Source organism: Pseudophryne corroboree, chromosome 3 (genome assembly GCF_028390025.1).
Source record: "Pseudophryne corroboree isolate aPseCor3 chromosome 3, aPseCor3.hap2, whole genome shotgun sequence".
Classification (NCBI taxonomy): domain Eukaryota; kingdom Metazoa; phylum Chordata; class Amphibia; order Anura; family Myobatrachidae; genus Pseudophryne; species Pseudophryne corroboree.
Genome location: NC_086446.1, coordinates 313,932,458 through 313,959,487, shown reverse-complemented (window position 1 = coordinate 313,959,487; position 27,030 = coordinate 313,932,458). Strand labels below are relative to the sequence as shown.

Sequence of the window (27,030 nt, the reverse complement as noted above, 5' to 3'; positions counted from 1 at the left end):
AAGACGTCCTGTCTTCAATAAGGTAGCGCACAGCACCGCAGCTGTGCGCCATTGCTCTCAGCACACTTCACACTCCGGTCACTGAGGGTGCAGGGCGCTGGGGGGGGGCGCCCTGGGACGCAATGAAAATACTTTAAATGGCTAAAAATACATCACATATAGCTCCTGGGCTATATGGATGCATTTAACCCCTGCCAATTTTTCCATAAAAAAGCGGGAGAAAGGCCGCCGAGAAGGGGGCGGAGCCTATCTCCTCAGCACACTGGCGCCATTTTTTCCTCACAGCTCCGTTGGAGGAAGGCTCCCTGACTCTCCCCTGCAGTCCTGCACTACAGAAACAGGGTAAAACAAGAGAGGGGGGGCACTAAATTGGCATATAAATATATACAGCAGCTATATTAGGGAAAAACACTTATATAAGGTTATCCCTGTATATATATATATATATATATAGCGCTCTGGTGTGTGCTGGCAAACTCTCTCCCTCTGTCTCCCCAAAGGGCTAGTGGGGTCCTGTCCTCTATCAGAGCATTCCCTGTGTGTGTGCTGTGTGTCGGTACGTTGTGTCGACATGTATGAGGAGGAAAATGGTGTGGAGGCGGAGCAATTGCCTGTGTTAGTGATGTCACCCCCTAGGGAGTCGACACCTGACTGGATGGTCTTATGGAAAGAATTACGTGATAGTGTCAGCACTTTACAAAAGACTGTTGACGACATGAGACAGCCGGCAAATCAGTTAATACCTGTACAGGCGTCTCAAACACCGTCAGGGGCTCTAAAGCGCCCGTTACCTCAGGTCGATACAGACACGGACACTGACTCCAGTGTCGACGGTGAGGAAACAAACGTATTTTCCAGTAGGGCCACACGTTACATGATCACGGCAATGAAGGAGGTTTTGAACATTTCTGATACTACAAGTACCACAAAAAAGGGTATTATGTGGGGTGTGAAAAAACTACCCGTAGTTTTTCCTGAATCAGATGAATTAAATGAGGTGTGTGATGAAGCGTGGGTTTCCCCAGATAAAAAACTGCTAATTTCTAAAAAGTTATTGGCATTATACCCTTTCCCGCCAGAGGTTAGGGCACGTTGGGAAACACCCCCTAGGGTAGATAAGGCGCTCACACGCTTATCAAAACAAGTGGCGTTACCGTCTCCTGATACGGCCGCCCTCAAGGAACCAGCTGATAGGAAGCTGGAAAATATCCTAAAAAGTATATACACACATACTGGTATTATACTGCGACCAGCAATCGCCTCAGCCTGGATGTGCAGTGCTGGGGTGGCTTGGTCGGATTCCCTGACTGAAAATATTGATACCCTGGACAGGGACAATATATTATTGACTATAGAGCATTTAAAGGATGCATTTCTATATATGCGAGATGCACAGAGGGATATTTGCACTCTGGCATCAAGAGTAAGTGCGATGTCCATTTCTGCCAGAAGAGGATTATGGACGCGACAGTGGTCAGGGGATGCGGATTCCAACCGGCATATGGAAGTATTGCCGTATAAAGGGGAGGACTTATTTGGGGTCGGTCTATCGGACCTGGTGGCCACGGCAACGGCTGGGAAATCCACCTTTTTACCCCAAGTCACCTCGCAGCAGAAAAAGATACCGTCTTTTCAGGCTCAGTCCTTTCGTCCCCATAAGGGCAAGCGGGCAAAAGGCCACTCATATCTGCCCCGGGGCAGAGGAAGGGGAAAAAGACTGCAGCAGACAGCCTCTTCCCACGAACAGAAGCCCTCCCCCTCTTCTGCCAAGTCCTCAGCATGACGTTGGGGCCTTACAAGCGGACTCAGGCACGGTGGGGGCCCGTCTCAAGAATTTCAGCGCGCAGTGGGCTCACTCGCAAGTGGACCCCTGGATCCTGCAGGTAGTATCTCAGGGGTACAAATTGGAATTCGAGACGTCTCCCCCTCGCTGGTTCTTGAAGTCTGCTTTACCAACGTCTCCCCCCGACAGGGAGGCGGTATTGGAAGCCATTCACAAGCTGTATTCCCAGCAGGTGATAATCAAGGTACCCCTCCTACAACAGGGAAAGGGGTATTATTCCACGCTGTTTGTGGTACCGAAGCCGGACGGCTCGGTGAGACCCATTTTAAATCTGAAATCCTTGAACACTTACATAAAAAGGTTCAAGTTCAAGATGGAGTCACTCAGAGCAGTGATAGCGAACCTGGAAGAAGGGGACTATATGGTGTCTCTGGACATCAAGGATGCTTACCTCCATGTCCCAATTTGCCCTTCTCACCAAGGGTACCTCAGGTTTGTGGTACAGAACTGTCACTATCGGTTTCAGACGCTGCTGTTTGGATTGTCCACGGCACCCCGGGTCTTTACCAAGGTAATGGCCGAAATGATGATTCTTCTTCGAAGAAAAGGCGTCTTAATTATCCCTTACTTGGACGATCTCCTGATAAGGGCAAGGTCCAGAGAACAGTTAGAGGTCGGAGTAGCACTATCTCAAGTAGTACTACGACAGCACGGATGGATTCTAAATATTCCAAAATCGCAGCTGATTCCGACGACACGTCTGCTGTTCCTAGGGATGATTCTGGACACAGTACAGAAAAAGGTGTTTCTCCCGGAAGAGAAAGCCAGGGAGTTATCCGACCTAGTCAGGAACCTCCTAAGACCAGGAAAAGTGTCAGTGCATCAATGCACAAGGGTCCTGGGAAAGATGGTGGCTTCTTACGAAGCGATTCCATTCGGCAGATTCCACGCAAGAACTTTTCAGTGGGATCTGCTGGACAAATGGTCCGGATCGCATCTTCAAATGCATCAGCGGATAACCCTGTCTCCAAGGACAAGGGTGTCTCTCCTGTGGTGGTTACAGAGTGCTCATCTCCTAGAGGGCCGCAGATTCGGCATTCAGGATTGGGTCCTGGTGACCACGGATGCCAGCCTGAGAGGCTGGGGAGCAGTCACACAGGGAAGAAATTTCCAGGGCTTGTGGTCAAGCATGGAAACGTCACTTCACATAAATATCCTGGAACTAAGGGCCATTTACAATGCCCTAAGTCAGGCAAGGCCTCTGCTTCAGGGTCAGCCGGTGTTGATCCAGTCGGACAACATCACGGCAGTCGCCCACGTAAACAGACAGGGCGGCACAAGAAGCAGGAGGGCAATGACGGAAGTGGCAAGGATTCTTCGCTGGGCGGAAAATCATGTGATAGCACTGTCAGCAGTGTTCATTCCGGGAGTGGACAACTGGGAAGCAGACTTCCTCAGCAGACACGATCTTCACCCGGGGGAGTGGGGACTTCACCCAGAAGTCTTCCACATGATTGTGAACCGTTGGGAAAAACCAAAGGTGGACATGATGGCGTCCCGCCTCAACAAAAAACTGGACAGATATTGCGCCAGGTCAAGGACCCTCAGGCAATAGCTGTGGACGCTCTGGTAACACCGTGGGTGTACCAGTCAGTGTATGTGTTCCCTCCTCTTCCTCTCATACCAAGAGTACTGAGAATCATAAGAAGGAGAGGAGTAAAGACTATACTCGTGGCTCCGGATTGGCCAAGAAGGACTTGGTACCCGGAAATTCAAGAGATGCTCACGGAAGACCCGTGGCCTCTACCTCTAAGAAAGGACCTGCTCCAGCAGGGGCCATGTCTGTTCCAAGACTTACCGCGGCTGCGTTTGACGGCATGGCGGTTGAACGCCGGATCCTGAAGGAAAAAGGCATTCCGGATGAAGTCATCCCTACCCTGATCAAAGCCAGGAAGGATGTAACCGTACAACATTATCACCGTATTTGGCGTAAATATGTTGCGTGGTGCGAGGCCAGGAAGGCCCCTACAGAGGAATTTCAACTGGGTCGATTCCTGCATTTCCTGCAAACAGGACTGTCTATGGGCCTCAAATTAGGGTCCATTAAGGTTCAAATTTCGGCCCTGTCAATATTCTTCCAAAAAGAACTAGCTTCTGTTCCTGAAGTTCAGACGTTTGTCAAGGGAGTACTGCATATACAGCCTCCTTTTGTGCCTCCAGTGGCACCTTGGGATCTCAATGTTGTTTTGGGATTCCTAAAATCACATTGGTTTGAACCACTCACCACTGTGGACTTAAAATATCTCACATGGAAAGTGGTAATGCTGTTAGCCCTGGCTTCAGCCAGGCGTGTATCAGAATTGGCGGCTTTATCCTATAAAAGCCCTTACCTAATTTTTCATACGGACAGGGCAGAATTGAGGACTCGTCCTCAATTTCTCCCTAAGGTGGTTTCAGCATTTCACTTAAACCAGCCTATTGTGGTGCCTGCGGCTACTAGGGACTTGGAGGACTCCAAGTTGCTGGACGTAGTCAGGGTCCTGAAAATATATGTTTCCAGGACGGCTGGAGTCAGAAAATCTGACTCGCTGTTTATCCTGTATGCACCCAACAAGCTGGGTGCTCCTGCTTCTAAGCAGACGATTGCTCGTTGGATTTGTAGTACAATTCAGCTTGCACATTCTGTGGCAGGCCTGCCACAGCCAAAATCTGTAAAAGCCCATTCCACACGGAAAGTGGGCTCATCTTGGGCGGCTGCCCGAGGGGTCTCGGCTTTACAACTTTGCCGAGCAGCTACTTGGTCAGGGGCAAACACGTTTGCTAAATTCTACAAATTTGATACCCTGGCTGAGGAGGACCTGGAGTTCTCTCATTCGGTGCTGCAGAGTCATCCGCACTCTCCCGCCCGTTTGGGAGCTTTGGTATAATCCCCATGGTCCTTTCGGAGTCCCCAGCATCCACTAGGACGTTAGAGAAAATAAGAATTTACTTACCGATAATTCTATTTCTCATAGTCCGTAGTGGATGCTGGGCGCCCATCCCAAGTGCGGTTTGTCTGCATTACTTGTACATAGTTATTGTTACAAAAATCGGGTTATTGTTGTTGTGAGCCATCTTTTCAGAGGCTCCTTCTGTTATCATGCTGTTAACTGGGTTCAGATCACAAGTTGTACGGTGTGATTGGTGTGGCTGGTATGAGTCTTACCCGGGATTCAAAATCCTTCCTTATTGTGTACGCTCATCCGGGCACAGTATCCTAACTGAGGCTTGGAGGAGGGTCATAGGGGGAGGAGCCAGTGCACACCAGGTAGTCCTAAAGCTTTTTACTTTTGTGCCCAGTCTCCTGCGGAGTTGCTGTTCCCCATGGTCCTTTCGGAGTCCCCAGCATCCACTACGGACTATGAGAAATAGAATTATCGGTAAGTAAATTCTTATTTTACTGTACATATATTGTATTTTTAAAATGTTACCCTGTGATTAGTGTTTAGCTTAAAGAAAATAAGTAGCATTTTGGCCCAGAGGTCTGTATAGATTAGTGGTGCAGACCCCAGAGTGGTCATGGGGCCATGCTAAGTGTGGATAGTAAGAGAAAATTCAGTTGTCTTGTGGACACCCAAACATAATGGACGCCCACTGGAAACGGTTATCCACCCCCCCTTGTGCATAGTACATTTCAGCTCGCACCTCAGGAGTCTGTGAGCTGAAATGTCGTGTCCCCCCCCCCAACATGCGCGCCTGCATTGAGCAACAATTTAACTGCTCAGTTAGGTGGCATCTAGTGGCAGTTGGGCCGAAAAGCAGTTGAATTTGCCCCCTTAGTCGACAATATGGTCTATGATTGGCAGAGAGAGACACCTAACAGGGTTTACAGTTTCATCTGTTTATTCAAAGAAAACTGTCCCTGTTACTGAAAGTCCTGACCTTTTTACAGGCGTTTTGCATGTACATCCTTCAATTGTGCATACACAGCTCCATGGGAACTTAATCTGGTGACTGCTTTACAGTATCGTCCCTTTGAGACATTCAGTTCAGTAGAGTTAAAGTTTTTCTTTTGGCTATTTCATCGGCTAGGAGAGTTTCAGATCTAGGTGGTCTATCTTGTAGGTCTAATTTTCTCATTTTTCACAAGGATGATGATATCCTTGAGACCAATCCTTATTTTCAACCAAAAGTGATCTCCCAGTTTCATATCATATTAATCTGCCTTTGGACTGTCAGTTCTACAAACAGAGGGCTTTCTTCATTCCTTGGATTTGATTAGTTATGATCTCTTGATAATCTATGATGATCAGAAAAGCAATTGGTCAGCTTCCTAGAATTACATTGCTAGTGTTTTCTCTTACATCCTGGGGTCCATTTAGTACCATGGAGTATAGACTGGTCCACTAGGAGCCATGGGCACTTTAAGAATTTGATAGTGTGGGGTGACTCCTCCCTCTATGCCTCTCCTACCAGACTCAGTTTAGAAAATGTGCCCGAGGAGCCAGTCATGCTTATGGAAGCTCCTGAAGAGTTTTCTGCATTTATTTTCTGAGTTTGTTATTTTCAGGCAGAACTGGTTGGCACCAGCCTGCCTGCTTCGTGGGACTTAGGAGGGGGTAGCCCAACCTCTTAAAGGGTTACTGGTCCCGTTCCCCACTGACAAGACACTGAGTTCTTGAGGGACCTATTCGCAAGCCCACCATGGCGAGCGTACAGTCCTGCAGCACGCCGCCAGAACCAGAAGAATGAAGAGTGGTGAGTACTGAGCCGGCGCCCCACTAGCCATTGTGGCGACATGAGGGTACGGAGACACATGGCTTCTACACGGGGCGCAACGCGTCTCCGGACACAGTACACGACTGCGTCCCAGTACACAGTACCCATACTGGCACAACAGCCTTAAAACGTTTTTCTCCATTTTAAGCACCATATTCCTCAGCCAGTATAAAAAAGGTGGGAAGACCGCGCGCCATTGAAGGGGAGGGACTTCACTATGAGAGGATCCAGCATCTCACCAGCGCCATTTTCCCTCTGCAGTGGGCACAGACGCTGACAATACAGGGACGTGCAGCTCCTCCAGTGTGATTCTAGATTACCTCAGGGGTATTAGGGAGTCGGCAGGGGGGAAACGATTGATGTACTAGGTTCCCTGTCAGGGTACTTAGTCTGCGACCCGGCTAAGATTGGCATTAGCGATAAGGGTGCGGTGGGGGCTGGCTCCAAACAACTCTGTCTCCCTGAGGGGCTCTTTGTGGGTTAATTGTGCTTAACCTTTCCTGTGTGTGTGTGCTGTCACATTACATTATGTCAGGCAGAGACTGCGTGTCAAACCGCAGAGTGTTTCTCTTCACCGGGGGGGCTCACTACTGGGTACTCAGGATTCACAGGCTAGCGGGGCTGAACCGGAATGGGTTAATGCTCTTAAGGGAATGATCTCAACTTTTTCTACAAAATTGTCCCGCAATGAGAAAGAGTCGCAATGCTTAAAACAAACTGTGGATGAGTTTATGAAAAGAGACTCCGTCCCCAAAACAGTGTTTCAGTCCCCTCCCATTTGTCCGCAAAAGCGATCTCTGGCCCATATCCTGCAGTCTAATGCTGACATGTCAGACGTGGAGGAGGGAGAGGTGGACTCAGAGGGGGGGATGCAGCTCTGTCACAGGGAATAGAGGCTCTTATAGAGGCTATCAGAGATGTGCTGCATATTCCCGATAAGGTGTCAGAAGAGAGTGAGCAATCTTTTATTTTAATGTAAAAAATAAGTCATCAGTCACTTTTTCTGCATCAAAGGAATTGAAGAATCGTGAGTTAATCCTGATAAGAAGTTTCAGATCCCTAGAAGGTTGCTCTCATCTTTTCCTTTTCCTCTGGAGGATAGGAAAAAATGGGAAAATCCACCGATAGTGGACGCATCAGTCTCTAGGCTGTCACGTAAAATTGTATTGCCTGTAGCTGGTGCAGCCTCCGTGAAAGACACGGCTGATCGTAAAATTGAGACTACACTCAAATCATTGTACACAGCTGCTGTGGCCCAAAGACCCACTATTGCATGTGCGTTGATCACTAAAGCCATTGCTAAATGGTCAGGTAACCTAATTGAGGGGTTAGATTCCTTATCTAGGGGGGATGTTGTCTTACTTCTGCAGCATATACAGGACTCTGTGAACTTTATGGTGGAAGCCATAAAGAAAATAGGAGTGCTTAACGCACGCACCACCACTATGGCAGTGTTGGCACGCAGGGGCTTGTGGCTATGCCAGTGGACTGCTGACGCGGATTCCAGGAAAGGCTTGGAAGGCCTACCATTCACAGGTGAGGCCTTGTTCGTAGATGAATTAGACAAATGGATCTCCACAGCTACTGCTGGTAAGTCTACGTATCTTCCTTCCGCAGCCCCCCAGCCAAGAAGTCTTATTCAGCTTCTAAGTTACAGTCTTTTCGGACGGCCAAGTTCAAGGGCAAATCCAGAGGTGCTTCTATGTCCTCCAGTGGCGCAAGACGCAAACCAGCAAACAGCAGGTGTTCAGGAACAGAGCACAAGCTCTGCTTCCTCAAAGACTTCATGATGGTGGACCGTAATGCCTGGAAGGCTGTCAAGTGGGAGCATGCCTACAATTCTTCAGTCAGATCTGGTCAAATTCGTGCCATGATCCCTGGGTCATAGATCCTCTGGTGGCTGCAAATGCCTCACCTTCTGGAGGGCCGCAGGATCGGGATTCAGGACTGGATCCTTCTAACCACGGATGCAAGCCTCAGGGGTTGGGGCGCAGTCACTCAGGGGGAAACCTTCCAAGGAAGGTGGTCAAGTCTGGAATCCATTCTACCAATAAACATTCTGGAACTAAGAGCCGAATACAATGGACTCCTTCAAGCGGCACACCTTCTGCGACATCAGGCCATTCAAGTACAGTCAGACAATGTAACGACGGTGGCCTACATAAACCGACAGGGAGGGACGAAGAGCAGTGCTGCTATGTCTGAGGTAACAAGACTCCTTCTCTGGGCAGAAAAGCACGCAGTGGCATTGTCCGCAATATTCCTTCCAGGAGTGGACAACTGGGAATCGGACTTCATCAGCAGGCACCATCTCCATCCAGGAGAATGGAGCCTCCATCCGGAGGTGTTCACAGACGTGACCGGTCGCTGGGGCGTGCCTCAAATAGACATGATAGCCTCACGTCTCAACAAGAAACTTCGGCAGTACTGTTCCAGGTCTAGAGACCCACAAGCAGTGTCTGTGGATGCCCTGGTAACTCCGTGGGTGTTCAGGACAGTGCATGTGTTCCCTCCTCTTCCACTTATTCCAAGAATTCTAAAACTCATAAAGAGAACAAGGGTTCAGGCAATTCTGATTGCTCCGGACTTGCCAAGGTGAGCTTGGTACGTGGATCTTCTGAATTTACTGATGGAGGATCCAAGGCCCCTTCCTCTTCGCGAGGATCTTCTGCAACAGGGGCCATTCGCTTATCAAGACTTACAGCGGCTACGTTTGACGGCATGGAGGTTGAATGCCAGATCTTAGCCCGGAAGGGTATTCCGAGCAAGGTAATTCCTACCCTGATACAGGCTAGGAAAGGAGTAACGTCTAAACATTATAATCGCATTTGGAAAAAATGTGTCTCTTGATGTGAATCCAAGAAGTTTCCTACGGTGGAGTTTCAACTTGGACGGTTTCTCCTCTTCCTGCAAACAGGTGTGGTTATGGGCCTGCGGTTGGGATCCATTAAGGTCCAAATTTCGGCTTTTTCCAATTTCTTCCAGAAACAATTGGCTACCCTCCCTGAGGTTCAGACTTTTCTGAAAGGGGTTCTGCACATCCAACCTCCCTTTGTGATGCCGACGGCACCCTGGGATCTTAACGTGGTGTTGCATTTCCTGCAATAGGATTGGTTTGAGCCTCTACAGGAGGCTGAGGTAAAGTTTCTCACGTGGAAGGCTGTCACTTTTTTGGCCTTAGCTTCTGCTCGACGTGTGCCAGAATTGGGGGCTTTGTCCTGTAAAAGCCCCTACTTAATCTTCCATGAAGATAGAGCTGAGCTCAGGACGCGTCAGCAGTTCCTTCCAACGGTTGTGTCAGCTTTTCATATCAACCAACCTATTGTGGTGCCAGTAGCTACTGACTCCTCAATTGCAGCAAAGTCTTTGGATGTTGTGAGGGCTTTGAAGGTCTATGTGAAGAGGACTGCTCGTCACAGAAAATCGGACTCTGTTTGTCCTGTATGATCCCAAAAGACTTGGGTGTCCTGCTTCTAAGCAGACTATCTCTCGCTGGATCAGGTTCACTATCCAACATGCGTATTCTACGGCAGGATTGTCGTGTCCAAAATCTGTTAAGGCCCACTCTACTCGTAAGGTGGGTTCTTCCTAGGCCTTGCAGCTTTGCCGAGCGGCTACTTGGTCTGGGTCGAACACGTTTGCTAAGTTTTACAAGTTCGATACTTTGTCCTCTGAGGACCTGAATTTTGGTCAATCTGTTCCGCAGGAGCCTCCGTGCTCTCCCTCCCGTTCTGGGAGCTTTGGTGCATCCCCATGGTACTAATGTGGACCCCAGCATCCTCTAGGACGTAAGAGAAAATAGGATTTTAATTACCTACCAGTAAATCCTTTTCTCGTAGTCCTTAGAGGATGCTGGGCGCCCACCCAGCGCTTCGTGATCCTGCAGTGGTTACTTAGTTCAGTACTGCTTAGTTTTTGGTTAAGTACTGTTTTGTTACTTGGTTAAGTAATCTTGTTCAGCCAGCTGGTTAGCTTGGTTTGCCTTGTATGTGTGAGCTGGTGTGAATCTCGCCACTATCTGTGTAAAATCCTTCTCTCGAAGTTGTCAGTCTCCTTGGGCACAGTTTTCTAGTCTGGTAGGAGGGGGCATAGAGGGAGGAGCCAGCCCACACTCTCAAACTCTTAAAGTGCCAATGGCTCCTAGTGGACCCGTCTATACCTCATGGTACTAATGGTACTAATGTGGACACCAGCATCCTCTACGGACTACGAGAAAAGGATTTACCGGTAACTAAGCAAAGAGGAGGTACCTCCAGGCGTTTCCAGTGTGGTGCAACTAGGCACTTGGCTGCTTTTAGTATTTGAACAACCAGATTATTGGCAGTTGTATCCAATGTTGCAATTGGTAGTCCCAAAAGAAAGACCAGGGATTTTTAACAATGGAGACATTGACCACTTATCAAATTCACAATCACATCCCAGTAGAGTGCTATCTTAAGGCACCATTTGGGGATAAAAGAGCCCAGTGTATCACAGCTAGGGGAGACGGAGAGAAACATATTGTGTAGTCTAGCTGGGACTAAATACCATCTGTAATCTTATAAGTATTTACGCTAACCAGATGTATAAGGAAATAACATTTTGTACTTGGTTTAAATCCATATATTTGATCCCAGTGGTTTCCAAACTATGTTCCTAGGCACCCTGGGGTGCCTCAGGACACTTGAAGGGGTGCCTTGGATTGGTGGCTCAGGACCAATTCAAATTAGTTATGGTCAATGTAATAGGTAAAACCAGTGCTGGTGACTGTCGAGTATAAAATATGTGGACAAACAGAAACAACTTTTGTCCCTCACCGCATAATTGAACCTAAGAATGACATATAAACACAACTTAATTTAATATTTCTTTCTCTGACGTCCTAAGTGGATGCTGGGACTCCGTAAGGACCATGGGGAATAGCGGCTCCGCAGGAGACTGGGCACAACTAAAGAAAGCTTTAGGACTACCTGGTGTGCACTGGCTCCTCCCACTAAGACCCTCCTCCAGACCTCAGTTAGAATCTTGTGCCCGGCTGAGCTGGATGCACACTAGGGGCTCTCCTGAGCTCCTAGAAAGAAAGTATATTTAGGTTTTTTATTTTACAGTGAGATCTTGGCAACAGACTCACTGCAGCGAGGGACTAAGGGGAGAAGAAGCGAACCTACCTAACAGGTGGTAGTTTGGGCTTCTTAGGCTACTGGACACCATTAGCTCCAGAGGGATCGACCGCAGGACCCGACCTTGGTGTTCGGTCCCGGAGCCGCGCCGCCGGCCCCCTTACAGAGCCAGAAGCAAGAAGTGTTCCGGAAAATCGTCGGCAGAAGACTTCTGTCTTCAACAAGGTAGCGCACAGCACTGCAGCTGTGCGCCATTGCTCCTCATGCACACCTCACACTCCGGTCACTGATGGGTGCAGGGCGCTGGGGGGGGGGGGGCGCCCTGAGGGCAATATAAGACACCTTGGCTGGCAAATCATCACAATATATAGTCCCAGGGCTATATATGTGATAAATTACCCCTGCCAGAATCCATAAAAAAGCGGGAGAAAAGTCCGCCGAAAAAGGGGCGGGGCTATCTCCCTCAGCACACTGGCGCCATTTTCTCTTCACAGTGCAGCTGGAAGACAGCTCCCCAGGCTCTCCCCTGTAGTTTTCAGGCTCAAAGGGTTAAAAAGAGAGGGGGGGCACTAAATTTAGGCGCAATATATGTATACAAGCAGCTATTGGGGGAAAAATCACTCAGTTATAGTGCTAATCCCTACATTATATAGCGCTCTGGTGTGTGCTGGCATATTCTCTCTCTGTCCCCCCAAAGGACTTTGTGGGGTCCTGTCCTCAGTCAGAGCATTCCCTGTGTGTGCGCGGTGTGTCGGTACTGCTGTGTCGACATGTTGGATGAGGAAGGTTACGTGGAGGCGGAGCAGAGGCCGATAAATGGGATGTCGCCCCCTGTGGGGCCGACACCAGAGTGGATGGATAGGTGGAAGGTATTAACCGACAATGTCAACTCCTTACATAAAAGGCTGGATGACGTAACAGCTGTGGGACAGCCGGCTTCTCAGCCCGCGCCTGCCCAGGCGTCTCAAAGGCCATCAGGGGCTCAAAAAACACCCGTTACCTCAGATGGCAGACACAAATGTCGACACGGAGTCTGACTCCAGTGTCGACGAGGTTGAGATATATACACAATCCACTAGGAACATCCGTTACATGATCTCGGCAATGAAAAATGTGTTACACATTTCTGATATGAACCCAAGTACCACATAAAAGGGGTTTTATTTTTGGGGAGAAAAAGCAGCCAGTGTTTTGTTCCCCCATCAGATGAGTGAATGAAGTGTGTAAAGAAGCGTGGGTTCCCCCAATAAGAAACTGGTAATTTCTAAAAAGTTACTGATGGCGTACCCTTTCCCGCCAGAGGATAGGTCACGTTGGGAGATATCCCTTAGGGTGAATAAGGCGCTCACACGTTTGTCAAAAAAGGTGGCACTGCCGTCTTAGGATACGGCCACCTTGAATGAGCCTGCTGATAAAAAGCAGGAGGCTATCCTGAAGTCTGTATATACACACTCGGGTTCTATACTGAGACCTGCAATTGCCTCAGCATAAATAGTGCTGCTGCAGCGTGGTCTGATACCCTGTCAAATAATATTAATACCCTAGACAGGGATAATATTTTGCTAACATAGAGCATATTAAAGACATCGTCTTATATATGAAGGATGCACAGAGGGATATTTGCCGGCTGGCATCCAGAATTAATGCAATGTCCATTCTGCCAGGAGGGTATTAGAAACCCGGCAGTGGACAGGTGATGCTGCCTTTAAAAGATTCTGCCTTATAAGGGTGAGGAATTGTTTGGGGATGGTCTCTGGGACCTCGTATCCACAGCAACAGCTGGGAAGAAAATTTTTTACCTCAGGTTTCCTCACAGCCTAAGAAAGCACCGTATTTTCAGGTACAGTCCTTTCGGCTTCAGAAAAGCAAGCGGGTCAAAGGCGCTTCCTTTCTGCACAGAGGCAAGGGAAGAAGGAAAAAGCTGCACCAGACAGCCAGTTCCCAGGATCAAAAATCTTCCCCCGCTTCCTCTGAGTCCACCGCATGACGCTGGGGCTCCACAGGTGGAGACAGGTGCTGTGGGGGCGCGTCTCGGGAACTTCAGGGACCAGTGGGCTTGCCCACAGGTGGATCCCTAGGTTCTGCAAGTAGTATCACAGGGATACAGGCTGGAGTTGGAGGCGACTCACCCTCGCCGTTACCTCACATCAGCCTTGCCTGCTGCCCTCGGAGAAAGGTAGTACTGGCGGCAATTCACAAGCTGTACTTCCAGCAGGTGAAATCAAGGTACCCCTCCTTCAACAAGGCCAGGGTTACTATTCCAAAATGTTGTGGTACCGAAACCAGACGGTTCGGTGAGACCCATTCTAAAATTGAAATCCTTGAACACTTATATACGAAGGTTCAAGTTCAAAATGGAATCGCTCAGGGCGATTATTGCAAGCCTGGAGAATTTCATGGTATCACTGGACATCAAGGATGCTTACTTGCATGTCCCTATTTACCCTCTTCACCAGGAGTACCTCAAAATTGTGGTACAGGATTGTCATTACCAATTCCAGACGTTGCCGTTGGTCTGTCCCCGGCACCGAGGTATTTACCAAGGTAATGGCCGAAATAATTATCCCGTACTTGGACGATCTTCTTATAAAGGCGAGGTCCAGGGAGCAGTTGTTCGTCGGAGTAGCACTATCTCGGGAAGTGCTACAACAGCACGGCTGGATTCTGAATATTCCAAAGTCGCAGCTGGTTCCTACGACGCGTCTACTGTTCCTGGGTATGGTTCTGGACACAGAACAGGATAAAAAGGGTTTCTCCCGGAGGAGAAGTCCAAGGAGTTGTCGTCTCTAGACAGAGACCTCCTAATACAAATACAGGTGTCGGTGCATCAATGCACGCGAGCCCTGGGAAAGATGGTAGCTTCTTACGAAGAAATTCCATTCGCCAGGTCCCATGCAAGGATCTTCCAGTGGGATCTGTTGGACAAGTGGTCCGGGTCGCATCTTCAGATGCATCGGCGGATAACCCTGTCTCCAAGGGCCAGGGTGTCGCTGTTGTGGTGGCTGCAGAGTGCTCATCTTCTAGGGGGCCGCAGATTCGGCATACAGGACTGGGTCCTGGTGACCACGGATGCCAGCCTTCGAGGCTGGGGGGCAGTCACACAGGGAAGAAACTTCCAAGGCTATGGAAAAGTCAGGAGACTTCCCTACACATAAATATTCTGGAACTAAGGGCCATTTACAATGCCCTAAGTCAGGCTAGACCCCTGCTTCAACACCGGCCGGTGCTGATCCAGTCAGACAACATCACGGCGGTCGCTCATGTAAACCGACAGGGCGGCACAAGAAGCAGGATGGCGATGGCAGAAGCCACAAGGATTCTCCGATGGGCGGAAAATCATGTGTTAGCACTGTCAGCAGTGTTCATTCCCGGAGTGGACAACTGAGAAGCAGACTTTCTCAGAAGACACGACCTCCACCCGGGAGAGTGGGGACTTCAGCCAGAAGTCTTCCAAATGATAGTACACCATTGGGAAAGGCCACAGGTGGACATGATGGCGTCCCGCCTCAAAAAACAGCTACAAAGATATTGCGCCAGGTCAAGGGACCCTCAGGCGATAGCTGTGGACGCTCTGGTAACACCGTGGGTGTACCAGTCGGTGTATGTGTTCCCTTCTCTGCCTCTCTTACCCAGGGTAATGAGAATAATAAGAAGGAGAGGAGTAAGAACTATACTCATTGTTCCGGGTTTGCCAAGAAGAGCTTGGTACCCAGAACTCCAAGAAATGATCTCAGAGGACCCATGGCCTCTGCCGCTCAGACAGGACCTGCTGCAGCAGGAGGCCTGTCTGTTCCAAGACGTACCGCGGCTGCGTTTGACGGCATGGCGGTTGAACGCCGGATCCTGAAGGAAAAGGGCATTTTGGAGGAAGTTATCCCTACGCTATTTAAAGCTAGGAAAGAAGTGAACGCAAACCATTATCACCGCATATGGCGGAAATATGTTGCATGCTGTGAGGCCAGGAAGGCCCCAAAGGAGAGATTTCAGCTAGGTCGATTTCTGCACTTCCTACAGTCAGAGGTGACTATGGGCCTAAAATTGGGTTCCATGAAGGTCCAGATTTCGGCTCTATCGATTTTCTTCCGAAATAGAACTGGCTTCACTGCCTGAAGTTCAGACTTTTGTTAAGGGAGTGCTGTATAGTCAGCCCCCGTTTGTGCCTCAAGTGGCACCGTGGGATATCAACGTGGTGTTGGATTTCCTGAAGTCGCATTGGGTTGAGCCTTTTAAATCAGTGGAGCTACAATACCTCACGTGGAAAGTGGTCATGCTGTGGGCCTTGGCGTCGGCCAGGCGTGTATCAGAATTGGCGGCTTTGTCATACAAAAGCCCTTATCTGTATTTTATATGGATAAGGCGGAATTGAGGACTCGTTCCCAATTCCTTCCTAAGGTGGTATCAGTTTTCATGTGAACCAACCTATTGTGGTGCCTGCGGCTACTTGGGACTTGGAGGATTCCAAGTTACTGGATGTAGTCAGGGCCGTGGAAAGTATATGTTTCCAGGACGGCTGGAGTCAGGAAAACTGACTCGCTATTTATCCTGTATGCACCCAACAAGCTGAGTGCTCCTGCTTCTAAGCAGACTATTGCTCGCTGGATCTGTAGCACGATTCAACTTGCACATGCTGCGGCTGGACTGCCGCACCCTAAATCTGTAAAAGCCTATTCCACGAGGAAAGTGGGCTCTTCTTGGGCGGCTGCCCGAGGGGTCTCGGCTTTACAACTTTGCCGAGCTGTTACTTGGTCGGGTTCAAACATTTTTGCAACAGTCTACAAGTTTGATACCCTGGCTGAGGAGGACCTACAGTTTGCTCATTCGGTGCTGCAGAGTCATCCGCACTCTCCCGCCCTTTTGGGAGCTTTGGTATAATCTCCATGGTCCTTACGGAGTCCCAGCATCCACTTAGGACGTCAGAGAAAATAAGATTTTACTCACCGGTAAATCTATTTCTCGTAGTCCGTAGTGGATGCTGGGCGCCCATCCCAAGTGCGGATTGTCTGCAATACTTGTTTATAGTTATTGCTTAACTAAAGGGTTATTGTTGAGCCATCTGTTGAGAGGCTCAGTTATATTTCATACTGTTAACTGGGTATAATATCACGAGTTATACGGTGTGACTGGTATGAGTCTTACCCGGGATTCAAAATCCTTCCTTATTGTGTCAGCTCTTCCGGGCACAGTATCCTAACTGAGGTCTGGAGGAGGGTCATAGTGGGAGGAGCCAGTGCACACCAGGTAGTCCTAAAGCTTTCTTTAGTTGTGCCCAGTCTCCTGCGGAGCCGCTATTCCCCATGGTCCTTACGGAGTCCCAGCATCCACTACGGACTACGAGAAATAGATTTACCGGTGAGTAAAATCTTATTTTCTAAATTTCTCAATAAGAACCTTTTGGCCTAGAGGTGCCATGAAAACATTTCTGATGCTCTAGGGCGCCGTGATTCAAAAAAGTTTGGTAACCACTGCCCTATCCTGTGTAACTTGATTAGTAAAAATAAAAACCTGTTTCCCAGCAGGCATGGGGTTATGGAGTGAGAGGAGTTTCAGACATGTCTGCTCCTTACAGTGCCCAGTGTGCACCCTCTATAATCCCATGGTTCCAGTGTCCCTTCAGTGGAATCAAAGTAAAGTATTTAAGGGAGATGTACAAACATTCTGTGTGCCATATTTTTCAAATCGTGAATTAATGTTAATCTTTGGTTTTTGTTTAATATGTCTTTATTGCTTTTCGTCATTTAATGTTGATTGTTGGGCAAAACTAAATAAACTGTAAATATTTTACTGTATAATATAATAATTTTATTTATATAGTACTTTTCTGCATGTACCCAACTTTTTTCTGCAGGCATTTGATTTAACAGAGCAAAGATATGTAGCTGTGAAAATCCATCAGTTAAATAAAAACTGGAGGGATGAAAAGAAAGAAAACTACCATAAGTAAGTGGGGGTTTTTTTTTCTCCTGCACCTACGATAAATAAAACCACCAGGGTCCCAGAACAAGTCCTGGTGATTTTTTCTAAAAATAGCGATTTTGGAAATACCAGACTTGCTCTGGGGGTGCTAGACAAAAGACGCAGTGATCTCTATAGAAATCATCATGTTCGATTTTTTTTCCTGCAGTTGAATACCAAAACCCTGCAGCTGCGGGAAAAACCTTGTGTCATGGGGATTTTTACATTTCTAGCCTGCAATTGAATTCCATCCATAGATCTCAATCCAGTTAGGTGCAAGTCTGCAAATGCAAGTTTGTTTCATGAAACTCGCACACTTTGCATGATTGTGCGCACCCAAGAAATGCAAGACGTAATTAGAAATACCAATTTGCAGTAGTCACGGTGAGGGTGTGCAAATTTTCAACAGACTGGAACCCTGTGCCGTAAATGGCGTCTGTGCATGTGTATCGAAGCCTCTGCATTTTCGCTGTAAAAAACGAAAAAAAGATGCTCAGCGCTAGCAAGGGCTGTTTAGCATGACTGCAGCAAGGATGTAAGAGGACACATCTGTAAATGAAGGGGTATACTGTATTTCTCTGACGTCCTAGTGGATGCTGGGAACTCCGTAAGGACCATGGGGAATAGCGGCTCCGCAGGAGACTGGGCACAAAAGTAAAAGCTTTAGGACTACCTGGTGTGCACTGGCTCCTCCCCCTATGACCCTCCTCCAAGCCTCAGTTAGATTTTTGTGCCCGGCCGAGAAGGGTGCACACTAGGGGCTCTCCTGAGCTTCTTAGTGAAAAGTTTAGTTTTAGGTTTTTTATTTTCAGTGAGACCTGCTGGCAACAAGCTCACTGCATCGAGGGACTAAGGGGAGAAGAAGCGAACTCACCTGCGTGCAGAGTGGATTGGGCTTCTTAGGCTACTGGACACCATTAGCTCCAGAGGGACCGAACACAGGCCCAGCCTCGGAGCTCGGTCCTGGAGCCGCGCCGCCGGCCCCCTTACAGAGCCAGAAGCAAGAAAAGGTCCGGAAAAATCGGCGGCAGAAGTCATCAGTCTTCAACAAGGTAGCGCACAGCACTGCAGCTGTGCGCCATTGTTACTCAGGCACACTTCACACTCCGGTCACTGAGGGTGCAGGGCGCTAGGGGGGGGGGGGGCGTCCTGAGCAGCAATGTAAAACACCTTGGCTGGCATAAATACACCACATATAACCCCCAGGGCTATATGGGTGTATTTTAACCCCTGCCAGAACTTACCAAAAAAGCGGGAGAAAAGGCCGCCGAGAAGGGGGCGGAGCCTATCTCCTCAGCACACGGGCGCCATTTTCCATCACAGCTCCGCTGGAAGGACGTCTCCCTGACTCTCCCCTGCAGTCCTGCACTACAGAAAAGGGTAAAAAAGAGAGGGGGGCACTAATTTGGCGCAGTTTTATACTAACAGCAGCTATAAAGGGAAAAGCACATTTTATAGTGGTATTCCTGTATATATATATAGCGCTCTGGTGTGTGCTGGCATACTCTCCCTCTGTCTCCCCAAAGGGCTAGTGGGGTCCTGTCCTCTATCAGAGCATTCCCTGTATGTGTGCGGTGTGTCGGTACGATTGTGTCGACATGTTTGAGGAGGAAAATGAGATGGAGGCGGAGCAATTGCCTATTATACAGTTGTCACCCCCTAGGGAGTCGACACCTGAGTGGATGAGCTTGTGGAAGGAATTGCGTGACAGTGTCAGCTCCTTACGACAGACAGTTGACGACATGAGACAGCCGGCTACTCAGCTTGTGCCTGTCCAGGGGTCTCAAACGCCATCAGGGGCTTTAAAACGCCCGTTACCTCAAATGGCAGACACAGACACGGATACTGACTCCAGTGTCGATGATGAGGAGACAAACGTGACTTCCACTAGGGCCACACGTTACATGATTGAAGCAATGAAAAATGTATTGCATATATCTGATAATACAAGTACCACTAAAAAGGGTATTATGTTTGGTGAGAAAAAACTGCCTGTAGTTTTTCCTGTATCCGAGGAATTAAATGAAGTGTGTGATGAGGCGTGGGTTTCCCCCGATAAAAAACTGATAATTCCTAAAAGGTTATTGGCATCGTACCCTTTCCCGCCAGAGGATAGGGCACGTTGGGAAACGCCCCCTAGGGTGGATAAAGCGCTCACACGCTTGTCTAAACAGGTAGCACTACCCTCTCCTGATACGGCCGCCCTAAAGGAACCTGCCGATAGAAAGCTGGAGAATATCCTAAAATGTATATACTCTCACATGGGTGTTATACTGCGACCAGCAATAGCCTCAGCCTGGATGTGCAGTGCGGGCCTGGCGTGGTCGGATTCCCTGACTGAAAATATTGATACCCTAGATAGGGACAGTATATTATTGACTATAGAGCATCTGAAGGATGCATTTCTATATATGCGTGATGCACAGAGGGATATTTGCCGACTGGCATCAAGAGTTAGCGCGCTGTCCATTTCTGCAAGAAGAGGTTTATGGACGCGGCAGTGGTCAGGTGATGCGGATTCTAAAAGGCATATGGAAGTATTGCCTTATAAGGGGGAGGAGTTATTTGGGGTAGGTCTATCAGACCTGGTAGCCACGGCAACTGCTGGAAAATCCACATTTTTACCCCAGGTAGCTTCTCAACCTAAGAAGACGCCGTATTATCAGGCGCAGTCCTTTCGGCCCCATAAGGGCAAGCGGGCAAAAGGCGCCTCATTTCTGCCCCGTGGTAGAGGGAGAGGAAAAAGGCTGCAACAAACAGCCAGTTCCCAGGAACAAAAGCCCTCTCCCGCCTCCGCAAAGTCCTCAGCATGACGCTGGGGCTTTACAAGCGGACTCAGGCACGGTGGGGGCCCGTCTCAAGAAGTTCAGTGCGCAGTGGGCCCACTCGCAAGTGGACCCCTGGATCCTTCAGGTGGTATCTCAGGGGTACAAATTGGAATTCGAGACGTCTCCCCCTCGCCGTTTTCTAAAGTCTGCTTTACCGACGTCTCCCTCAGACAGGGAGGCAGTATTGGAAGCCATTCACAAGCTGTATTCCCCGCAGGTGATAATCAAGGTACCCGTCCTACAACAGGGAAAGGGGTACTATTCCACACTATTTGTGGTACCGAAGCCGGACGGCTCGGTGAGACCAATTTTAAACCTAAAATCCTTGAACACTTACATACAAAGGTTCAAATTCAAGATGGAGTCACTCAGAGCAGTGATTGCAAACCTGGAAGAAGGGGACTATATGGTGTCTCTGGACATCAAAGATGCTTACCTACATGTCCCAATTTACCCTTCTCACCAAGGGTACCTCAGGTTTGTGGTACAGAACTGTCACTATCAGTTTCAGACGCTGCCGTTTGGATTGTCCACGGCACCCCGGGTCTTTACCAAGGTAATGGCCGAAATGATGATACTCCTTCGAAGGAAGGGAGTTTTAGTTATCCCTTACTTGGACGATCTCCTGATAAGGGCAAGATCCAGGGAACAGTTGGAAGTCGGGGTAGCGCTATCTCAGATAGTGCTGCGCCAGCACGGTTGGATTCTCAATATTCCAAAATCGCAGCTGATCCCGACAACACGACTTCTATTCCTAGGGATGATCCTGGACACAGTCCAGAAAAAGGTGTTTCTCCCGGAGGAGAAAGCCAGGGAGTTATCCGAACTAGTCAGAAAGCTCCTAAAACCAGGCCAAGTCTCAGTGCATCAATGCACAAGGGTTCTGGGAAAGATGGTGGCTTCTTACGAAGCAATCCCATTCGGCAGATTCCACGCAAGAACCTTCCAGTGGGATCTGCTAGACAAATGGTCTGGGTCGCATCTTCAGATGCATCAGCGGATAATCTTGTCTCCAAGGACAAGAGTGTCTCTCCTGTGGTGGTTGCAGAGTGCTCATCTTCTAGAGGGCCGCAGATTCGGCATTCAGGACTGGGTCCTGGTGACCACGGATGCCAGCCTGAGAGGCTGGGGAGCAGTCACACAGGGAAGAAATTTCCAGGGCTTGTGGTCAAGCCTGGAGACATCACTTCACATAAATATCCTGGAGCTAAGAGCCATCTACAATGCTCTAAGCCTAGCAAGACCTCTGCTTCAAGGTCAGCTGGTGCTGATCCAGTCGGACAACATCACGGCAGTCGCCCACGTAAACAGACAGGGCGGCACAAGAAGCAGGAGGGCAATGACAGAAGTTGCAAGGATTCTTCGCTGGGCGGAAAATCATGTGATAGCACTGTCAGCAGTGTTCATTCCGGGAGTGGACAACTGGGAAGCAGACTTCCTCAGCAGACACGACCTCCACCCGGGGGAGTGGGGACTTCACCCAGAAGTCTTCCACATGATTGTGAACCGTTGGGAAAAACCAAAGGTGGACATGATGGCGTCCCGCCTCAACAAAAAACTAGACAGGTATTGCGCCAGGTCAAGGGACCCTCAGGCAATAGCTGTGGACGCTCTGGTAACACCGTGGGTGTACCAGTCAGTGTATGTGTTCCCTCCTCTGCCTCTCATACCCAAGGTACTGAGAATCATAAGAAGGAGAGGAGTAAGGACTATACTCGTGGCTCCGGATTGGCCAAGAAGGACTTGGTACCCGGAACTTCAAGAGATGCTCACAGAGGACCCGTGGCCTCTACCTCTAAGAAAGGACCTGCTCCAGCAGGGACCCTGTCTGTTCCAAGACTTACCGCGGCTGCGTTTGACGGCATGGCGGTTGAACGCCGGATCCTGAAGGAAAAAGGCATTCCGGATGAAGTCATCCCTACCCTGATCAAAGCCAGGAAGGATGTAACCGTACAACATTATCACCGTATTTGGCGTAAACATGTTGCGTGGTGCGAGGCCAGGAAGGCCCCTACAGAGGAATTTCAACTGGGTCGTTTCCTGCATTTCCTGCAAACAGGACTGTCTATGGGCCTAAAATTAGGGTCCATTAAGGTTCAAATTTCGGCCCTGTCGATTTTCTTCCAAAAAGAACTGGCTTCAGTTCCTGAAGTGCAGACGTTTGTCAAGGGGGCATATACAACCTCCTTTTGTGCCTCCAGTGGCACCTTGGGATCTCAATGTAGTTTTGGGGTTCCTAAAATCACATTGGTTTGAACCACTCTCCACTGTGGACTTAAAATATCTCACATGGAAAGTGGTAATGCTGTTAGCCCTGGCTTCAGCCAGGCGTGTCTCAGAATTGGCGGCTTTATCCTATAAAAGCCCTTACCTAATTTTTCATACGGACAGGGCAGAATTGAGGACTCGTCCTCAATTTCTCCCTAAGGTGGTTTCAGCATTTCACTTGAACCAGCCTATTGTGGTACCTGCGGCTACTAGGGACTTGGAGGACTCCAAGTTGCTGGACGTAGTCAGGGCCCTGAAAATATATGTTTCCAGGACGGCTGGAGTCAGAAAATCTTACTCGCTGTTTATCCTGTATGCACCCAACAAGCTGGGTGCACCTGCTTCTAAGCAGACTATTGCTCGTTGGATTTGTAGTACAATTCAGCTTGCACATTCTGTGGCAGGCCTGCCACAGCCAAAATCTGTAAAAGCCCATTCCACAAGGAAAGTGGGCTCATCTTGGGCAGCTGCCCGAGGGGTCTCGGCTTTACAACTTTGCCGAGCAGCTACTTGGTCAGGGGCAAACACGTTTGCTAAATTCTACAAATTTGATACCCTGGCTGAGGAGGACCTGGAGTTCTCTCATTCGGTGCTGCAGAGTCATCCGCACTCTCCCGCCCGTTTGGGAGCTTTGGTATAATCCCCATGGTCCTTACGGAGTTCCCAGCATCCACTAGGACGTCGGAGAAAATAAGAATTTACTTACCGATAATTCTATTTCTCGTAGTCCGTAGTGGATGCTGGGCGCCCATCCCAAGTGCGGATTGTCTGCAATACTTGTACATAGTTATTGTTACAAAAATCGGGTTATTATTGTTGTGAGCCATCTTTTCAGAGGCTCCTCTGTTATCATGCTGTTAACTGGGTTCAGATCACAGGTTGTACGGTGTGATTGGTGTGGCTGGTATGAGTCTTACCCGGGATTCAATATCCTTCCTTATTGTGTACGCTCGTCCGGGCACAGTATCCTAACTGAGGCTTGGAGGAGGGTCATAGGGGGAGGAGCCAGTGCACACCAGGTAGTCCTAAAGCTTTTACTTTTGTGCCCAGTCTCCTGCGGAGCCGCTATTCCCCATGGTCCTTACGGAGTTAACTTGTATATATTCATCTCTGAGCCAGCAGCGGTAGGAAGAGTTATCGCTGCCGGCTCTTTCAAACCCTTCAGGTGCACTGGTCTGTCAGTGGCACCGGCACACTCCTGGAGACGAGGAGCTGCCGCAGCCAGCCGGTGGTCAAGTCCCTATGGTGGATCTGCAGTCGGGGTCAGCTACCGCAGTCCTGGCAGTAGTGCACAGTTGTCTCTGTGCAACCGCTAGACCGGCTTTTGACGGGAGGCACCATTATCAGATACAGGTCCTGAGCGTTTCGAGGTGGGGGTGGAGGTCCCTCCTGTCTCTCCACCCTAACCCCTTTGACGAGTCCCTCCTCTGGTTTTCCTACAGGAAGTCTTTCTCTCTCCAGGATGCTAAGAGCATCATAGACTTCTGTAGAGAGCCTGCCAGCACTGAGAGAGTGTATCCTGCTTCCCCTGTACTTCACTATAGGGAACCAGATTAATTGGTACCCCCTCCTCACCTATTGGTGGTTGGTACCTCTGTGCTTATTGATTGCTATATCTGCTGTTTCTTATAGCGTTGACACTGTGTACTGTATAGACTTAGCACTATTTGAATACATTAGGTCTCTTGGTGCATGATAGCTTATATTTTTCATATCTATTATACAGGAAATATTATTTTCCTGTATTAGATAAGTGTATCCTATTTTGTCTGCATATCTGTATATCTGCATATATTTTATGTATGTATTTGCCATTCTTGTAAGTAACATTTACTTGCCTGTATGTCTATTTATTTGTAGCTATGTATCCACTTTACCTGGGGCTTACAGTTTTAAGTACCATGACCACTTATTCGTTTATCTGTGATCCTTCAGTTTCACTGCCTGTTCTCATACGTCCTAGAGGATGCTGGGGACACCAAAAGGACCATGGGGGTATAGACGCGCGCCCTGGGCAGCATAAAAACCTCTTTTTCTAGCTGGCTGGGTGAAATCAGGGTGCAGGAACACTTAAGTTTCTTACCCCCGCCAGCGTTTTTAATTTTAAAAAGAGCGGGCTGAAGCGCGCCGAGAGGGAGCGGGGCTTAGCCCTCACAGCTCTTCTCAGCGCCATTTTCTCTCCGGAGCTGCAGAGACGCTTCCTCACCACTGCTATCCAAGTAACAGGGTGCAAAACGGGGGGCACAGCAGAATTGATGCAAAATTGAGTGTGTATAAAGCGCTGCAAGGTCTGAGGCATTATATGTTAGAGTTTCAAAACCGGGTCAGGCGCTGGGTTGTGAGCTGGCAAACTCACTTTGTGTTTCTCTGACAGGCTTTACTGTGGGTCTGTCCCCCTTTTGGTCAGTGTGTCTGTGGGTGTCGGTACAGGTGTGTCGGCATGTCTGAAGCGGAGTGCTCTTCCCAGGAGGAGACTGGCTTAGGGGTAGAAACGGCTGTGGGTCTCACAAACGTTCTTTTGCTCAGTTAGCAGACACAGATACCGACACGGACACTGACTCCAGTGTCGACTATGGTGATACCAGATTAGACCCAAAATTGGCAAAGAGCATTCAGTACATGATTGTGGCAATAAAAGACGTGTTGCACATCACCGAGGACCCTGCTGTTCCTGATGCTAGGGTCTGTATGTATAAGGGAAAGAAACCTGAGGTAACGTTTACTCCTTCTCATGAACTGAATACCCTTTTGAAAAAATGTGGGGAAATCCGGATAAAAAGTTTCTGATTCCCAAAAGGATTCAAATGGCGTATCCGTTCCCCTCCGGGGATAGAGAAAAGTGGGAATCACCTCCCATTGTGGACAAGGCGCTATCACTGTTGTCTAAAAAGGTGGCTCTGCCGTCTCCTGACACGGCAGCCCTTAAAGATCCTGCGGATCGTAGACAGGAAAATACGCTAAAATCCATTTACGTCACTACGGGTACACTACTCAGACCAGCTATTGCATCTGCGTGGGTGAGTAGTGCTATCGAAAAGTGGGCAGATTACTTGTCATCTGATATTGATACCCTTTTAACGCTGGGTTATATCAGGGACGCCGCAGCTTACCTGAAGGAAGCGGCAAGAGATATTGGCCTCTTGGGATCAAGGGCAAATGCCATAGCAGCCTCAGCTAGGAGGGCATTGTGGATTCATCAATGGAATGCTGATGCTGACTCTGAGAAAGTTATGGAGTCGTTACCCTATAAAGGTGGTGTATTGTTTGGGGAAGGTCTCGCTGATTTGGTATCTACGGCTACCGCGGGTAAATCCTCATTTTTGCCTTATATTCCTTTGCAGCAAAAGAAAGCTCCTCACTTACAGATGCAGTCCTTTCGGTCAAACAAGTACAAAAAAGGCTGAGGTTATTCCTTCCTGGCAAATAGAGGAAGAAGGGAAAGAGGTAAAAGATCTCCAGCAATGGCAGGCTCCCAGGAGCAGAAGTCCCCCCGGCTTCTGCCAAATCCACCGCAAGACGCTGGGGCTCCTCTGCGGGAGTCCGCACCAGTGAGGGCACGTCTACGACTCTTCAGTCAGGTCTGGATTTGTTCGGACCTGGACCCCTGGGTGTTAGGAATAGTGTCCCGGGGATACAAACTAGAGTTTCAAGACATTCCCCCTCGACGATTTTTCAAAACGGCCTTGCCAGCTTCTCTTCCGGACAGGGAGGTAGTATGCGATGCAATACAAAATTTGTGTCTCAGTCAGGTTATTATCAGGGTTCCCCCGTCAGAACAGGGAGAAGGCTTTTATTCAAACCTGTTTGTGGTCCCGAAGCCAGACGGCTCGGTCAGACCTATTCTGAACTTAAAATCCCTCAATTGCTACCTAGGAAAATTCAAATTCAAGATGGAATCTCTCCGAGCAGTGATCTCCAGTCTGGAGGAAGGGGATTTTATGGTGTCGGTCAAAATAAAGGATGCCTACTTACACATTCCCATATATACTCCGCATCAGGCTTACCTGAGGTTTGCAGTTCAGGATTGTCATTATCAATTTCAGACGTTGCCGTTTGGTCTCTCCATGGCTCCGAGGGTTTTCACCAAAGTTATGGCGGAAATGATGGTTCTCCTGCGCAAGCAAGGAGTCACAATTATCCCGTACTTGGACGATCTCCTGATAAAGGCGAGATCCAAGGACCAATTGCTGCAGAGCATTACGCTCTCCCTGACAGTTCTGCAACAACATGGGTGGCTCCTAAACTTGCCAAAGTCACAGTTGAATCCGACGAAAAGACTGACGTTTTTGGGAATGATTCTGGAGATGGTATTACAGAGGGTTTTTCTTCCAGAAGAGAAGGC

At 48.8% G+C, this 27,030-nt stretch overlaps 1 protein-coding gene across 4 annotated transcripts in view; it reads left to right on the top strand.

The window, feature by feature from the left end:
• TLK2 (tousled like kinase 2) overlaps positions 1–27,030 on the top strand; it is a 449,799-nt gene that overhangs the window by 353,903 nt on the left and 68,866 nt on the right. For all 4 annotated transcript variants that reach the window (XM_063959450.1, XM_063959447.1, XM_063959449.1 and 1 more), the window contains one exon: positions 17,486–17,577. In XM_063959450.1, coding sequence (XP_063815520.1) covers positions 17,486–17,577 — 92 coding nt within the window. The remainder of the gene's footprint in view (positions 1–17,485; positions 17,578–27,030) is intronic.